The sequence below is a fragment of the Rutilus rutilus genome (genome assembly GCF_951802725.1).
Source record: "Rutilus rutilus genome assembly, chromosome: 18".
Taxonomy (NCBI): domain Eukaryota; kingdom Metazoa; phylum Chordata; class Actinopteri; order Cypriniformes; family Leuciscidae; genus Rutilus; species Rutilus rutilus.
In genome coordinates this window covers 23,122,137-23,140,752 of record NC_140231.1, presented here as the reverse complement: position 1 = coordinate 23,140,752, position 18,616 = coordinate 23,122,137, and the positions used below count along the sequence as shown (strand labels likewise).

Sequence of the window (18,616 nt, the reverse complement as noted above, 5' to 3'; positions counted from 1 at the left end):
TATTTAGACATATATTATATATTGGACCCAGAAGACCCCCCTCTATCCCAGTCCTCACACAAATTTATAACAGATTTAGAAAAAAAAAAGTCTGACATGAAAAAAGTACAAGAAAATTTTGTGTAAGTGAGATGGGAAGAGGGAGGGAGGGAGGGAGGCAAAAAAGTTGTAGGAATGCTGCTTTTGTTTTTTTATTGACTGAGGGCGGGACCTTCAGAAGCAAATATAGGGCCCGCACTCAGTAGGAAAAGTTGTACAAGACTTACCCAGTGCCCTTCATCCTCATCATTAAACCCCATCATCATCTTTAAATTATCCTTGGGCATTATGGGAAGACAGAAGGTGCTTCTGGAAAAGATGTCTCGGACCTTGCAGGTGCGGAACATGCTGATGCGACAGGCACTGGCAGAATGTCTTGGCACCCTCATTCTAGTGGTGAGACACTTTTGTTGGTATTTGTCATTGATGAGTTAGTGATGAGACGTATCGATTTCAGCTATGATGAAAAAACCATGTGTCCGTTTTGGATCCTTATTGTAAAGCAGTTTATTCATTTTGAGAGGAACGATTGTAAACGTTTAAAAAGTGTTACCATCCAGAATTGTGGCTATATATGATTTTCAGGTGTTGAGGTTTGGACACATTTATGTGTTTATACTCTAGTCTAGCAGCACATTTTCTATAGTTTTCTGTTTTTTATTGTACTTCAAAATATACGTATTAAATGTGTATCATGTATTTAAAAAGCTCTAATGGACGATAAATCAATCACTAATGATTCAAAGATTGATTTATTGTGTATCTTTGATGAGAGTGTGGAAGGGATACATGCATGTAAGACATCAAAAATAATCTATATGCTTTCATCTGCTGAAAAGCCTGAAATTTCAATTTAGCTACATGAAGGGAGTTTTACTTCTTTATCACTTGCCAGCTGAGTTCCTAATTTTGCAAATGTTTTGCAGAGAGATGTTTTATGTTCTCTTTTGCCCACCCTTTTATAATAATATAATAATAATAAGTATTTGTTATACTTAATACTTATACTTTATCCTACTTTTTTTTTTTATCATCTCAGATTTGGACAATAATGGTTATTAAACCATGGAATTAAATGAATGTTCAAAGCTAAAATAAGTTATAATGTTGTAACATTTTGTAGCAAAAGCAGAACTGACTGTGAGATGACATAATGGGAGTTGAATTCCAAGTCTTGCTGATAGCCAATTAGCTGCTTTACACAAGTTTTAGACACTTTATAGTGGGCCATTTCATGTCCTAGGTCCAGTTGTTGAGTTCATGTAACTATGATGCAGAACCGGATTTCACCAAGTGCAACATGTTCCTGGATCAACATCCATATCCCTACCCCTAAACCTACCCATAAGTTATCCCTAAAATCAGAGGGAAATTAATTAAATGAAGCACCTAACCCTGCTTTTAAGCCTAAACTTGACATAAAGTGTCAACTTGCCCCTCAAATCTGATTGGTTGATTGGAATGTTGTTCCAGGGTCAACAAATATGTGAAAATGTTTTATTCTGGAACAACATTTCCAGATCAGTGGTGTGTAGATCAGTATATTTCCATTAGATTCCCAGCACTCCACCTCTGGCTGGCTTTAAAGATTCAGATTGAATGCTAGAATAAAATTATCGGACAAGAATGTTGTTCCTGCATCAACAAAATATGTTGACCCATGAGCGCCTCTAATTCAGCAAAATCAGGACGTGCTAAGATACTTTTTCACTGAAATTGCTTAAACTCAAGCAAACAGGCTCTGAAAAATAAGAAGCTGTAAAAAATGATCAGTTGACAACTTAAAAAAAGCGAGGAAAAACGTTGCCTTAAAATTTAAGTAAATAAACTTCATGCATAATTGGAAAAATTAAGTTATGTGGAATTGTCAAGTTCACCTAACTTAATTTTTTCCTCACTTTTTTTAAGTAAAGTCAACTGATCACTTTTTAAAGCTTCTTATTTTTCAGAGAGAAAAATAAGCCAGGTCGGTCACAACACATTGTCAGGGCCATGACAATTAACAACATTTTACCTTAAATTCCCAGTCTAATTAAACCACTGAACACAAAACAAAACAAAAACTAGAAAATATTGTGTTTTGTTAGAATCAGACATCTCCGATTGTAGCTGTTAATTTGTTGCTCTTCTGCTAAAGCTCAAGAGAAAAGTTGTTGCTACTGAGACTAATTTTCACTTCAACAGAACAATATAATATTATGTATTTCATATCATCACCTGGTAAAACATCTCGTATTGTTGTACTTTGTGCAACTACAATGCAATTAACAGGTAAGCAAAAGCAACAAGAGTTGCACAACAGTGTCGACAATTTATTCAAGACAGCCCTTATCCGGAATAAATTTGACACAGCACTGGGGGATCACAGGTTAAACCATATCTCATCATCTGTTTTCATTTGAAAACTAAGACTCCAGAGCAGCAATATCTGTAGAAAAATAGAGCTCCCCAAGCCCATCTGTTGTTTTCTGATGGTACTGTGCGGTCTGAAACCCCCCCCCCCCCCCCCCCCCCCCCCCCCCCCCCCATTCAGAGGCTGATCATGCGACTCAATAACGGCTGGCAAAAACAGACAGGCTAGAGGGCATTACACAATGGAAGAGAGGGCAAACATACTCATACACACATTATCTATCAAATCCACATGATGCACATAACGCATTGCATTCTTCCAGCAGTCCTCGAAGAAAAACAGGTATGTGAGGCCAAGGATGTCTAGCTCTGCGGAATACGTCTTGCAATCATTCAATGATGGCTCGGACCTTGCAGGTCATTTTCATTAAATTGAGGTTTATTTGCTGAAGTTCTATTCTAATCTATAGCTTAATTAACTTTGTTAGGTATCTAGCTTAGCTTCACCATCATATGTTTGATGTGCAGTCACACACAAAAGACAAAAACTGAGCAAATGGTTAATTGGATTTCCATTTAACTTAATCTTAATGTCTCCATTTACAGATGTTTGGCTGCGGTGCTGTCGCTCAGTTGGTTTTAAGCGGAGGCTCTCACGGAATGTTTCTGACGGTGAATTTTGCATTTGGGTTTGCCGCTATGTTGGGAATCCTAGTTTGTGGGCAAGTCTCAGGTAACGTTGGTCATAAGCTTCTTAAAACTGTCAGATTTTTTTTTTTCTGGGAGAACACAGGAAATTTCAGAATTCAGATGTGACATTTCGAAGCAGTGAGTCACACACAGCTCAGAACCACATATTAAAACGTCAAGGCTTTCAGCCAAACATTCACCAGATGGATTTAAACAGGCAAAATTATACTACATTCTTTTCTACATTTAGAACATTTTATTTTCAGATATTATTGGGTGGAATCAAGGGTTGACTCATGGTTAAAGTTCACTCAGATGGATGAACTACCTGGAACATCCAGTTCCATTTTTGATTTTTGATGAAAACTTTAACATTTTAAACAAAAGTATAATGAAAAGAAATGAGTGTTTGGACTATGAAGTCTTTGACTATAAGTGAAGTCTTGAAGGAAGGAAATGGCAGACAGTTGCAAAACAAAGTTCCCAGACATAGATTAAGCCTAAAACCCATGGCTAAAAAGGTTATGAAAATGTTTAAGTTGAATTTTTGAAGTTTAATCCTGGTTTAGGCTTAATAAGCATGTACCAAACCAGCCATAAAAGTGTAAAATGAGAGTCTATAGCATTGTGTCATTGTCATTGTGTTCTGTGAAGATCTCATTTCAAATGTATCGTAAGATCGACATGTTGAAACTTTGTATTTTACAGGAGGTCACATAAACCCTACTGTGACCTTTGCCCTCTGTTTGTTGGGGAGAGAGCCCTGGAGGAAATTTCCCGTGTACTTCCTGGCCCAGACTCTGGGGGCTTTTCTTGGCTCAGGAATAATATTTGGCATGTATATTGGTGGGTTTTAGGATTGTTAAAGTATTTTGGTAGTCAATAATCCACATTTTTGTCAGTCCACATCCTTTGTCAGTCTGTTGCAGCCAACAATGAAACTGCTCAGTTTATGAAGATGTTTCTATAACTTATGCTCACATGATGCTTTGCAGATGCAATTTGGGACTTTGGACAAGGTTCTCTGACCGTTGAAGGGGACAATGCAACAGCTGGAATCTTTGCTACATACCCTTCTAAACACCTTACTTTGCTCAACGGCTTCTTCGATCAGGTAAGACCCAGAAATCAGCATTTGTTGACATTTTTTTAAAGAATGTCCCAGTGTTTGTCCATACAGTGAAAGTGCATGGGGTCCAATTATTGTTATATGGACAAAAACAGTTCAGAATATTACAATCTTCAGAATATTATCTTTTGTGTCACACAGAAGAAAGAAAGTCACTTTTGGAAAAAGATGAGGGTGAGTAAATGTTGTCAGAATTTTCATTGAGTGAACTATCCCTTGCTTTCAACACAGATAATTGGCACGGCAGCTCTGATTGTGTGTATCCTTGCCATTGTTGACCCTTACAATAACCCCATCCCACGAGGACTGGAGGCCTTTACTGTGGGCTTTGTGGTTCTGGTGATTGGTCAGTCCATGGGTTTTAACTCGGGTTATGCTGTAAACCCAGCAAGAGACTTGGGACCTCGGATCTTCACTGCAATTGCTGGATGGGGCTCAGAGGTGTTCTCGTAAGTCACATATGGTTTACCATATACATTTCTTTCCATCCATTTCACTATTGAAATCATCTCTAACACTGATATATGTTTCATTCACCACAGTGCAAACTCTTACTGGTCTTTTGTGCCAGTCTTTGCCCCATTCATTGGTGCCGTGTTCGGTGTGATGGTGTATCAGCTGATGGTGGGATGCCATGTGGAAGGAGAAGAAAGAGACAAAAGGGAAGCAGTGGAGAGGGAACAGAAGGACAGACTCAAACTCACTGCTGTTTCTGAGAAGGAGACAGCATAAGTCTGGGGTCAAATGGAGTAATGTTTTAGTTTAGCCTCTGAAAATAAATTCAGCTTTCATGACAATATAGCAGCAAAATTGTGTATTTTTGCACATTTTCGACTGGCAAGATCCACATTAAATCATAACTTTGGACATCTACTAGACGGATGTGCCCTTGTCATCATGATAAGACTCAAGTCAAGTCAAGTCACCTTCATTTATATAGCGCTTTTAACAATATGGACTGTTTCAAAGCAGCTTTACAGTGATAATAGGAAATTAAAGTAACAGAGATTGCTTTGGCTTTACAGCAGCTCTAGAATAAAGTTATTGTCCAGCTAAAGTCAGTTTCGATCGATTCACTTCTGTTGCAAAAATCATTAGTTATTAACTTAGGGGCCGCTTACACGACACCGTTCTAACAGAAAACCATTAACATGCTCCGGCCGCTCATCCGCACAACAACAGTACCTGGTGGCTCGAGAACGCAAACCTTGAAATAGGTTCCAAGGTGCAAGCCTTGAAGAAAATATATGTACTCAAACTAATTAGTCATATTTTTGTACTGCATGCACAATTAGTTGATATCCAAACAATTTAATTGGAGAATCGTAATTTACATATCACTCTAATGATCCTGATCAGAACCTTTGTGTTTTATACGTTATCCTTTTAAATTTATTCAATAAAAGCCAAATTAATGAATCCAATCTGCTAACAAGTCAGTTGTTGTCACCCGTTCATTTATCTCGAATGCTTCTATCTGTATAATGAATAATTATGAATAAGGGATATGATTTATGAAAATCTTCCCCCTTATGAATACTGCATCAAAATCATGAAAATACCTGTTTCACTACCATTCCAATTTTATTATCAGTGAATATTAATGAGTAATTATGCAGTGAGAAATTCAGTTCTGTTTACATTGTTGGGAATGTATTTGTTTTGCAAATATATATATTTTTGCATTATGTGCCTGTCTCTGGGAAAATGACAATGAGTACTCTGACTATATGCATATAATATTTTGGGCTCATTTATATTGTGCTCTTTAAAAATAAACTGCATTTTGGTAAGGAATTAAGATTCCAATGGATCTGTATTATTTATAAATGAGAAACATCACGCAAAGATTTTATTTTTGAAATGATCTGGCCATTTAACTGCAAGCGATGCCTTTGATGTCCATTCATGTAGTTGCTCAGTATATATTAGCATCATTCAGTCCAGTAAAACATCAGGATTTCTAAAGGAGAATCAAGGTTCCTTTGTCATTGAATAACATTGCAGAATAATGCAAATATGTGATATATACAGTATATACATGATTTACAGGATATATACAGTACAAATTCATGTCTGCTGTGACATTTTGTAACAAATCGAGAAGTGTCTGTTGACAAACAGGATTAAGAATTGAGTAGGCAGGTTGAAGTCAATTGTCACAAACCACTGCTTATGGCTAGCCTGGCTAACGTCAGACCACTTTCTCTTTGAGACGTGGTCTGGGAACTACATGTTCATTTTCTCGTATTTGAGGCGTGGTTTACGAATGCCCAGAGCCGTTTATTGGGCGCTACAAATGTCTATCAAATGCGCCTGTACGTAGCTCATAGCCAATCGTTTCAATTATACCAGATGACGTATGTAGAGCGACAGATATTCAACGAAGAAGACGACGATGGGTCAGAGATTTATGTGTACACCAGAGTCCTGCACGGGTCCGATTTTGTAAATCCGCACCCGCCCGTACCCGCAGTGCTTAAAACAGCACCCGACCAGTTTTCCGACAGCAGCACTAATTAAAATCTTCACCCGACCCGCTTAAAATAGAACCGACACCCGACCCGCACCCGAAATAAAATCAGTTTAGAGGGAGCGATTTGACCGCTGATTTTGGCTAACGTATATAGACTCGCTGTTTTTGCTGATGCTGAATCGTCTTTAGCATACAATAAATTCATTACAAATGTAACTTTAAGTTAAACGTGGTGTGTTTAAACCACACCTGGGGAAACTCACTTCACCTTCAGAGGCTCTGTCAGGGCAGGGGCAGCTCAGTCTAGTCGGGTTGCAGGACCACCTTGCAGACTTGCTGTGTTTGTGAGCCAGACTGAGCGAACGCCGCTCTGCATGTTTGAATCAGGGACGCAAGTATTTGAGGGGCAGGGGGGAGGGGCGAATAATACATTTAAAATTAAAAATTAAATTGTTCACTTTTGGTAAATGTATTGGACATAGTGGTGGGTTGTTTTTGTAAGTACAGTTTTTGTATCACCAAAGTTAGGGGGGCAGCTGGGGGGGCAAGGCTCTAGAGTGGGGGGGCACCTGCCCCCCCTTGCCCCCCTGTAGATCCGCCCATGGTTTAGACCAGTGATTCTCAACCGGTGGGCCGCGGCCCTCTGGTGGGCCTCGGAGCGTCATCTGGTGGGCCGTGTAGTCAGTGGTAGACTACCCCCAAATTATTATTTTTTTATTTACAAATCTTGTTATTTTCTAATTATCTAATTGTTCTTGTGAATTTATATGATCAAAAAAACTCAAGTCAAGTCAAAATGCATTATCTAAAAGCAAATTTAGGTTTAAATATCACAACACCAGTCATGTCAGATCGGATCAGACGCAGTAACATTACGTTACTGTAATATCGTTAATCGTTTTCTGAAAAGAAAAGCAGATGTGGGAGACAGACCTGTGCAGGGAAAAGCTTCGAAGTGTGTGGTGAGAAAATACGACGCTGAATACATTAAATTTGGTTTTATAAGGGCAGGTACTGAGGGAGTCGCACACGGACGAGAAGCGCAGCGCTGCGTCTACAACTCGAGGTATCGAACACGCGCACTTTCTCAGTTTATGGCCAGCAATATTGTTATGTTTAAGGACATTACGAAATTAAGATAATGTCTGTACTATGTTATGATTGCAATTCAGTTTTCAATTAAAATTAAATACAATCGTTGCTGAGTCTGCAGTCTGAACACTTTACCTCAGGACGTACATTAACTGAATTAATTGAGAATCTCACCTGAAAATCCGGTCATTTTCATCCACGCAGCTGATTTCTGTAAATTTGAATATAAAACTAAATGTATCTTGCAGCACATGGTGAAGTCAGTATATAGGTTACATTAATGACGCTTTACAAATATAATGTAGTAAATTTAATATAAAACTATGTAAATGGCGCTCAGTGGCGCGACAGGTTTTTGAACAGAATATTGAGGCATATAGCTGACGCTGCGGAGAGACGCCGCCGGTGTGTGTACTGTACACTCATAGAAAATAATGTGTTCGAATTTTAAAGACGTGCCGCTGCGCTTCTCGTCCGGTGCGCGACCCCCTTAAGTCGAAGGCGCGTGTGGAGAAATGTTGTTGAATGTGGATTCAGGTGTTGAATGTGGAGAAATGTTGTCAAATGAGGCGCTAAAACCATCAAAGCTTCAGAGACATTTGAACAAAACTGGGCTGTTTAATATTGTTTTAAACAGTCAAGTTCATATCACTAACTGTATTTGATAAATTACACTTACAGTATAGGCTATGTAAATTGGGGTGAATGAACTTTGTTGAACATTTTTGTATCTATACCACGAATGTTAGGCCTATTTCTCGTGCCATTTATACGGCAAAATATTTTGGCGTGCATATGATATGCAGTTTTCGCGTGCATATGATACGCACTGTATGGCGTGTAATACGCACGCACTTCCCACCCCTAATCCTAATTATATGCACGCAAAAAAAAAACAAAAAAAAAAACATTTTTGGCGTATAAATGGCACGAGAAATAACATTTGTGTTATAGTGATCGTGTTGCAGCGAATAGAGAGAATCCCCTCTTGTGTGTCTGACCTGTTGTTACAGGTATGTTAGCCTGTTATTGTTACAGGAATGGTTACTGAGTAAACCTGCAAAGTCTTTTTGATACAAGGACAGTTTTCATCTATATAGCTGACTCTGCTACAGTGGCATAACAGATTAACAGCAGAGTATATATCATTGTACTTTTAGAATTTTCTGTTATTCTGTGTTCATACTATCATATGTGGAAAGGTGGTCCTCGGAATGTTTTTAAACACTCATTGGTGGGCCATGAGTTGCAAAAGGTTGAGAACCCCTGGTTTAGACAATCACATTATAGACACACTTACAAAAATGTTTATTGCCAGGTCATACAGAAGTTATTACACGACAATTAACACAAGGACAACTTGTAACAGACGCGGCTACAACACTATATCTGCCACGCAATTTCGTCTAGCCTACATCTGACAATTCTGGGTTCAAACACGCCCTGCACACCACACATACTTAACAGTGTTAAATATGAAAAATACTGTTCGATAGAACTGCTTTGTTACCACAGTTTCTGCGTGCTTCCTCAGGGATGAAGTTCCACATTTGCGGCTATCCAACACGAAAATGTTTGCAGCAAAGCCTTTCACAATATTTTCTTCAGATAACTCCAAATTTCTCCCACACACTGGACTTGATTTTTGATGACGTATTGTCGACAACTTTACAATCTCCACTAGCTATTCTTTTCTTCAACTCCTCAGCATCCATCTCGACGACTGCAAGCAGATCGCGCGCGCGCAGTTATGATGAATTTTTAAAAGTGAAAGTAGCCTAGGTAACGTTATAGATGCTGGGAGGGCGTGGTAAATAATAAACTGATGTGGATTTTAAATTATTTTATCAACTTGAAATACAGGCATATTTTTGTAGATGTGTTCCTAAAAATATGCATATATTTTTACGTCTGTCATGTTGGAGCCATAGATATAAACAAACTGCTTCGGTGTGTCGCATAGATGTCGTCATCGTCTTGCTGCTCCCTCCCCGTTCTGTGATTGGTTCCCTAGCTGAGGGGAAAATCTGGTCCATGGTATCCAGACTGCCTAGCAGCGTGAATAAAATCGCGCTGCGCTCAAGGCAGCATGGGGAAACCCAGGCTAGCTTATGGCAATAAACACAAAAGAGCTGTAATTTAATTCAAAACTGCAGACACAATTTATACTTGCTTGAAATAAAATGATCACGGTGTAACCAAACAAACCAACAAACTTTAAATATGACTTACTGGCATTGCAGCGCATAAAACCTATGAAGCTTATGAAGCTCTTTCAAATAAATAAGATTCAAGTTTTCCCAATTGGGGAAAGAAGAGAAATATATCAAATCTTCATGCACAATGAATCAAATCTGTTTTTTAAGCCTGCAGAGGGGATCTGTCATATCTCTTAATTACATTTAACTGAACGAATACTAATTTGATCAAAACTTAATTTAAGCATTCAATATGAGTGATATAAGTGTTTTTGATATCTGCCGACCTCACTGGTGTAAACTGTAGTGGATGTTGCGATTATTTCTGACACAAATAAAAGTTAGGCCTATACGTTCTTAGGTAGCCTATATCACGTAAAAGAATGCAAATTGTAAAATCTTATATGCATTGATCACAACTCACTCTCATGTAAATCTTCCAAATGGAAAGGAAAGATTGCAGTGTCTGTTTAGCTCAGTGAAGGGGAAAATAGAGAATGAAAAAAAGAGACGTGTTTATTGGCATGAGATGGACGGAGATAACCCAGACCATGAATCTTGAATCAATGAGCACTCGCAGAGTCGTTTCGTAGGTTTGCAGAAAATGAAAGCAGTCATTAAGAAGAATGTTTGTGGAATTGGGTTTGGGAGTTTGTGATGAGATTTGAGGCAAGCTAATCGAGGCTTTTGAAACCATTAAACCAATTTTCTTGTCGTCTTTGGATTTCAGCATGGTTCAGAACAGCAATAGGCTCCATCCACAAATGTACCAAATTCTTGAGGTTTATTCAGATGTTTTAAAGCACAACATAAAATGCAAGTAATTTTTCCTCATACCACACATATACATTTGACCACACTTCGTAAATAGTGAAATGTCCACCATGTGGGAATTTAATAAATATGATTTTGTTTAGACTAGCATTTGTCAGTCCCTGCTGATTTTTGTTTTTATCTATCAAAACACATGAAGCCTCTCTGACTATTATCTTTCTTAAGATCGAGTGAGGTTCCCATGACAACTGTTGTTGCTGCTGATTGCATTACTCGTCCATGTCAAGTACACTAGACAAGAGTCAGCATCATGAAAGAAAACAGATACAAAATTGCTTGTTATGCCCTCAAGCCCGAAATGGAAAATGACTGACAGTAAATATCTCAAACTGTTTCTCAGATCTGCACTTAAAATGGAACGGTGCTTTTTGAAGCACACCATCTTTCTGCTTTAAATAACAATTTAAAAAGAGGAGTCTAATATGAGCTTAGTCTGGGATTATTATGAATTATTATTAAAACTCAAACTCTGAGGATCATATTATGCCTGGTTCTTGATTCATTTATAGTCAGACAAGACCAGTTTGTTAAAGTCACGATGATATAGTAAATTACAGATGTTTTCTTCCATATGGACCCTTTTCACATTTACAGGGTTCTCAGAAGAGGAAGTCGTCATAGTTGGGTAAAGTTCTAGTATTACATTTAGTTCCCATTTTCACCAATAGCAAAAGAAGAGAAAAAAAATGCAATAGGATTTCTATAACTTTCCAAAAGAGAGAAAAAATATGGAGAGATTGATTATGTTGGGAAGATGGAAAGATACACTTACGCAACAGTGTTAACCAGTTCTATCCATTGGTTGTTGACAGAGGCGGCCTTACCTATGTTTCACCCGTTTCAATTGAAACAGGCCCCGCCCTCCAAGGGGGGCCCCCAAGAGACCAGCAAAATCCCATTCATTTTCTCCGTAGAATATTGATTTTCAGCCAAAATGAGCTACGAGGTTGTGAAACGAAAGTTTCTGCTCATCAACCTTGTTATTTGCGATCTTTTGGAGAAATACTACACTACCCATAATTCTAAGCAAAACACTGACGTCTCTGATTGGTCGAACTCGAGTCGCGCCGCGGTTACCATGTTACGCGCCCCCGCGAACGGTGATCTGAAGTAAATTTAATACCGGTAGTTTGTGTTTATACTTTGCCTTTTTTGCCTTAAGGTTAAAACGTTTTTTTTTTTTTTTTTGCAGGAAAATAATTTGAATAGGAAATGAAACGTACATATGCCAGTGGTGCTGAAAAACGAATTATATATCAGACAACAAAAGAAAAGCTTTATTCAGTCTTCCAAAAGTTACCTCTTTCTTTGGTCCAGCATCATCCATGGATTAATAAACCGTACCCACGAGTTTCTATTCCGCGCTCTCAGACTTGTAAACCGTCTTTTTCTGCTCTATTATGTTTATGTTTTATGTGGGTAGGGCCCCATATTAGTTATTGAAACGGGCCCCCAGATGCTTAAGGCCGCCCCTGGTTGTTGATTGGATGGAGGCAAGTCTGATTACAAGCTTGCAGTCAATTGTAAGAAAGGGGTGATGTTTAAGCAGACTAAATGATTGGAGAAGTCCAGCATATGTCACCCGAGAAGTCTAATGATTCACTGGAAGAAATGAAAAAAGTAAGTAATTACAGGTATACAGGTCCAGGTAAATATTTGTTATATTTATGTATATAATATTAACTATATATAAGATACCTTGCACTAAAGTCTCAAATTTCTACATTTTATGTCGCTTCAATAATTACTACCACAGTATAGTGTTGTTTTCACCAGTTTGACACATATACAAAGTTCTGTCATGAAACATTAGGTGGCGCAGGCTGATAGGTCCTTAACTCAGTCTGCTTGTAATCACATCATTCTCTATACTATAGGGCACAGCTGATTGGTTCCTGCTGCAACCTTCAAATCCTTAGTAAGCACCTTCCCCAGCTCCATCACGGGTAATTCATGAATACTCTTTTTTTGTACAGCAACAGCATGTCTTACTCGCTTACAGCAGCGTATCACATATGTATTGGCAGTAGCAGCAATAACCAACAGCAGCAGCGTAGCAGAACTATTCCTCTAGGACCAAACTTATCTACTTTGTCATATCCATTTCCATGCCAAACACTCTGAGTTGTCATGACAGAATTTTGTTGTTGTTTTTTGCAAAAATTACCCCATGCTGCGGATATAAGGAATGTTATGAAGGAACATTAAGTGCAATTTCAGACACAATGATATTTTGAGGTGTAAAATCCAGGAACATTCTGATCATGTTAGAAAATATCTCATGCACAGTGTTTCAGAAGTTCTTGGTTTTGACTAACAGTTTTATGTCATCCACTTAAGCAATCAGGAAACTACTTGTGGGTGCTTAGCTCTGACGATAGATTTGGGGGGGGGATTGAAACCACAAATTTAAAAATATATCTATCTACTATTTCATCCATATTGTAAATCCTTCACAACCACCGTTTGTCAGAATCGTTTCTATTCTTTCACCACAAACAGCTGTGTTGAAAAAAAATCTCTCAGAGATTTGAACTAAATGTCGGTGGTGACATAAATTGTCGCTGAGAAACTGCTTTTCTGCTCCCCACCCACTGCTCAAACTACAGAGTGTGCTTGACATTTGGAATTCCTAAATGACATGGCCTTTCAGCAACGTGGATTCCCAAACAGATCTAATGTCAGTCAAACTCCCAGCATCCTAGACCCCCAACAATGGCATTCTGAAAGGGTATATGAGGCATGGATGTAGCTGTCAATAAGGCAGACATTAAAAAATAATTGCAGATCAATCCTTATATGTAAATTAATTCATGCTGAACTGTGACCTGTAAAGCAGTGACGACCTCTTGTACCACAGGGGGTATATAGATTTAGATTTTGCATGATTAAACATACACAGCAAAAATTATAGCTTATTAAATAATAAGACAAAAGATTAAAAATAGATTAGCCAATCGTGATTGATGTTTTTTCAGTTCCTTTTTAAAGGTACACTATGTAACTTTTGTCTAAAGCGGTTAAAAAAACAAAACTGCATGCATTTTGCGAAAGAACGTTGTTTTGGTTGTGCTTCGGCTCTGCATGACTGTCTGTGCGGATGAATATGGTTATCCTTCTGCTCATAAAGCATTCATTAGTAGGCTTAAAGGGATAGTTCGGCCAAAAATGATATTTCACCCATGATTTACTCACCCTCAAGCCGTTCGAGATGCATATGTCAATCTTTTTTCAGACGAACACATTTTCAGTTATTTTAGAAAATGTCTTAGATCTTTCAGTGGTTATAATGTGAAGCTATGGGGTCCACCTCCTTCAAGTCCCAAAATGTGCATGCATCCTTCACAAAAGTAATCCATCCGGCTCCAGGGGGATAAACGAAGGTCTTCTGAGGGTAATCCGTGCGGTTTTGTCGTAAAAATATACATATTTAAAACTTTATAAACGAAAATAACTGGCTTCCGGTAGCGGTCGACGCGCGTTCACGGAGATGGATGCTGGCGTATGACGTAGGACGTAGCGTAGGAAGCGCCGTGACGTAGAACGAACGTAGAGTTTTGTTTTGCTCTGCTCTCTGGCTGCGCTGTCACGTTCGTTCTACGTCACGACGCTTCCTACGCTACGTCCTACGTCATACGCCAGCGTCCATACGCATTCACGATTACTTTTGTGAAGGATGCATGCACATTTTGGGACTTGAAGGAGGTGGACCCCATAGCTTCACATTATAACCACTGAAAGATCTAAGACATTTTCTAAAATAACTGAAAATGTGTTCGTCTGAAAAAAGATTGACATATACATCTCGAACGGCTTGAGGGTGAGTAAATCATGGGTTAAATATCATTTTTGGCCAAACTATCCCTTTAAGAGAGTTTAGATGGAAAGTATCTCAAGCTGAATAGCTGAAGATGTTATACTGTCGCTATACCCACATAGTACTTTCTTGAAAATAAATTCCAACACAGTGCTACAACAACCATAATGAAATGACCCTTCACAATAGAAAATGCTTTACTGTGTGTAGCGACAATTTACCATCTTGTCCCTTAGAGGTGTTTGTAGGGCTATCTGACGCGTGGTTCCAAACATATACACTTCCAGTCCAATACTGCATTTATCTTCTTTATTTTGGTTCAGTTCTGATGCTCAAACACATTGTAATCAACAGTTAGCATGTCCTTACATGATTCATGATCCTCACGGTCAAAAATGGTTTGCTTCCCCATTACACCTGCCCTCTCTTGCTCTCTGATTACATATATACCCTAAACCCATACTCCATCCAGTGTTCTCCAGTGGAACTACAACAGACATTTAAAATAGAGCATAATGGCTCTTACACTGTGAATTCTATTACAGACCTACATATTGCAATTTATCTGTTCAATAAAATAAAATAAAATAATATTTGAGTAATACAAACACTCTGTTGCTTTTACAACATTTCAAATCCCTCACTTCTCACAATTTCCAAAAAGCCAAGCCAATGTTGATTCTTGTTTTATTACGAGCGTTTTTTAAAAATGTGTGATTCCCTGAAGGTTCGATATTTAGCATGCTCCATGTCAACCTTTCTTGCTTGTTGTGACAACTAACCTAAGGATTTATTGACTCATTGTTTACATTTTGTACATTTTGAACAAAAATAGGTACATAGTGTATCTTTAAGGGAATATAATACATCGAATGGAGAAGTTTACCCAAAAATAAACACTTTATCATCATTTACTTAAATTTTTATTGAATAATATGGTATTTTGGTCACACAAAGCTTTTGTATGAATTATGAAGAATTTAAATGTAGCTCACAAGTCATATGGACTACTTTTATGGTATGTTTCATCCTTGAAAGCACCAAGGTAAGTAAGTCTCCATTCATTTGTCAAAACTAGACTTTTTCTAAAAATCATTTGTGCTTGAGGGCAAAAAATAACAACTTTTCAGAGGAATACATTTTAGAGACTGCACAAAAGAGACTTTTTCCCTGCAAAAAAATTAAATAAAAAAATACAGCAGGAGGTTGACAGTGATCTGTAAGAGACATCTAAGTAAATGTTAATAAATATGTATGCTGAGGCAAATAGGGGGTCACATGTCAGTCAACGTCAAAGACATGGTGGGCTCAAACAAAATCTGAGAACTTTGAATAAAAAAAGGCAACATCATATTCATATCACAAAACTAAACATCCCAAAACTGCCGTACCGCTTAAAAGATTATCCTGATAAAAAAAACAGAAGCTTTTGTGATGTTTTTGTCATGAAGCCTCAAACATACAGGGCCACACACAATAAATCCATTTAGAAATCAGAGCTATACCAAGTTTTATATTTACCAAGACATTTAAAAGATGTTATAAAGGAGTGAGACAAACCCATCTTCTTCTCCTTTTTTTTCCTTGAGCAAACAGTGACACTATGAGGTCAAAAGAGTGAATAACTAGAAAGAGCAAGACACATCGGTAAAAGTTTTAAACATAATAATTTCTTAATAAAGTTTTTCATCAAAAAATAATATTGATAATTAAAGCTTGCATATAAATTGTACATAATATATTATTGCATAAGTGTTTTTTGCAGAGATTTTGTTACTCTCCAAACTAATTTATATTCTGTTATTTTTTATGCCAACCTTGGTTCACACTGTTCTGTTCTAGTCGTTTACCACCTGTGGTCTTCAGGCTACAACATCAGTCCAAGAGTTTTTGGATCTCATGGGGTCCCTGCTCCTCACCACAGGCCCAAACTATGGTTGATGAGTCAGTGTTTTGATGCCGAGAGACCCAAATGAATCTCTTTTTTCCCCTCCTAAGGGAATTAGGGCTAAAGGGGCTTGGCAAGCAATGGAGGCAATTATGCCCTGAGAGCATGAGAGTTTTGAGTTCCTTTGCTTATGTGTGGGGTTTTGAAGAAGTCAGACTTTCTTCGGTTCGAATAATTCAGTAGCATCCCTCTTAGTTACCCTTGGTAAATAAAAAAACAAATAAGACCAAAATAAATTTGCATTGTTAATACTTTGGGCTTTTATTTAAAAAATTCACATACATTTCATTAAATAATAAATCACTTACTTTCTAATCAGTAACTAGATTTAAAAAACTTAAAACAATAGACATTTAAGTATTTTTGAGTCCAGTCTCTCTTTTTTTCTCTCTCTCTCTCTCTCTCTCTCTCTCTCTTTTTCTCCCGAAATTGCTACTGATTCATTCCGAAAACGTATTAAAACTTATCCCAAGAGTTATCCTACTTGAACCTAGCTTCATATGATGCAATTTCCACCATTGAAAAGGTATAACATGTTTAGAAAGCCAGGATGGTTGTTCGAAATGTTAAAGTGAGAGAAACTTCACTGGCCCGAACCCAAACCGTCGACACCCCACCTTTTCTTACCTGCAATAAAGCATTGTGTTATTCCTGACAGCATGCAACACAGGCACTCATCCCACAGCCTAACAATCAAACGCACAAGGATAAGGTTCTGGGTCTTCTTGCCAAAAAACTTCATGTTCTGGATCACCCCCCTCATCTCTAATCAGGAAAAGATATTCAAGCGTCTCCGGGTTATTTCGTGCCCACCAAACTGAGAAGGGTTTGTTCAGGTCAGGGAGTTTGTGTATCATTTAAATTTCTGCCTCATAAAACTTTTTCATTGTAGCTATTCATATAAGCCTGTTGTCTGGATGATTATTCTTTTGATACCCTATAACTTATATGTGGTAGAACTTATCCTATGGATAAATAAAAGAGCCAAAACTAACCATGAAATATCAAAGGCAGCAGTGAATTATATAAGGGAATTTTTGCAAAGCAAATCCTATATGAATAGACATATTAAAGGGGACCTATAATGCAAAATTCATTTTTACATGGTGTTCAAACATAAATGTGAGTTAGCAATGTGTACACAACCAACCAATAATGGTAAAAATCCACCCATTCCTTTTTTTAATACCCTTAAATCATAAGCAGTGTCTCAGAACAAGCGTTTACATATTCTGAATCTATGCAATGTGACATCACATTTCCCCGCCCACGACTTCTGGCGGACCCTATTAGCATAGAACCCGCCCTGAGTGAGTTGTACACAGTCCACCATGTATATCTCCTCAACAGAGCATTTAACAGTAGCAATTAAGAAATATATTCTTATTAAAGCTACTAAAGTTGTTCAGTCAAGAACAGTGAGTGATTATCTGTTTTTCTTTTGTCGTTTGATTCATATTACCAGCATATATAGCAGTAGGTGCTATATATTACACTGCTTTAACTTTAATACACAGATCTTGATGTTTTTCCATCTACTCAAAAATGGAGATATAAAGATGGTATAATAAATTATCTGTGTGGTATTTTAAGGTGAAATGTCATATACACATTCTGGGGACACCTAGGACTTATATTCCCTAATAGGTCCCCTTTAACACAAATTTTCTGTTCAAAAAGGTTCAGTCACTGGTTTTTACAAAACCACATGTTTTTACCAAAATTGCCCCCTAGTTAAAGGTACAATATGTACGATTTTTGTAATGATATTTCCAAAAATCACTTGCACAGGTATATTTCCTGCAGTTGTGTACTTACAATATCCCAAAAGTTCTCGTTAATCTTTAATTTCAGAGAAATTCCAATTTTAAAAAATGGCTCGTCCCTGGTCATTGTCGCCTGTCAATGACGTAATATCCGCGTTATCCTTGGTTTCCGCTCGTACTGACATATGGCGACAGATGTGGACAACTGCGTTACGTCTAGCTGTTGTTGTTTCGTTCAAACATTATGGACCATGGCAAGCAGACTTTGGGACAAA

At 37.8% G+C, this 18,616-nt stretch overlaps 1 protein-coding gene across 2 annotated transcripts; it reads left to right on the top strand.

The window, feature by feature from the left end:
- Positions 1–259: 259 nt before the first annotated feature.
- Positions 260–6,004, top strand: aqp3b (aquaporin 3b). Of its 2 annotated transcripts, none has more exons than XM_084387978.1 (6): positions 260–435; positions 2,998–3,124; positions 3,790–3,927; positions 4,077–4,195; positions 4,442–4,659; positions 4,753–6,004. In XM_084387978.1, the coding sequence occupies exons 1-6, from the start codon at positions 328–330 to the stop codon at positions 4,940–4,942; spliced, it is 900 nt and encodes a 299-aa protein (XP_084244104.1). In that variant the 5' UTR covers positions 260–327; the 3' UTR covers positions 4,943–6,004. The 2 variants fall into 2 exon arrangements, with proteins under 2 accessions (XP_084244104.1, XP_084244105.1); XM_084387979.1 differs by lacking the exon at positions 260–435 and adding an exon at positions 2,567–2,734 and having other exon boundaries at positions 4,753–6,000.
- Positions 6,005–18,616: the final 12,612 nt, after the last annotated feature.

What these genes read in the sequence shown, in the direction of transcription:
- aqp3b (XM_084387978.1), top strand. Translation starts at nt 328, where the DNA reads ATGGGAAGACAGAAGGTGCTTCTGGAAAAGATGTCTCGGACCTTGCAG. An exon ending in TTGGCACCCTCATTCTAGTG is followed by an intron (nt 436 to 2,997) that starts GTGAGACACTTT and finishes CTCCATTTACAG; the next exon opens with ATGTTTGGCTGCGGTGCTGT. An exon ending in TCAACGGCTTCTTCGATCAG is followed by an intron (nt 4,196 to 4,441) that starts GTAAGACCCAGA and finishes CTTTCAACACAG; the next exon opens with ATAATTGGCACGGCAGCTCT.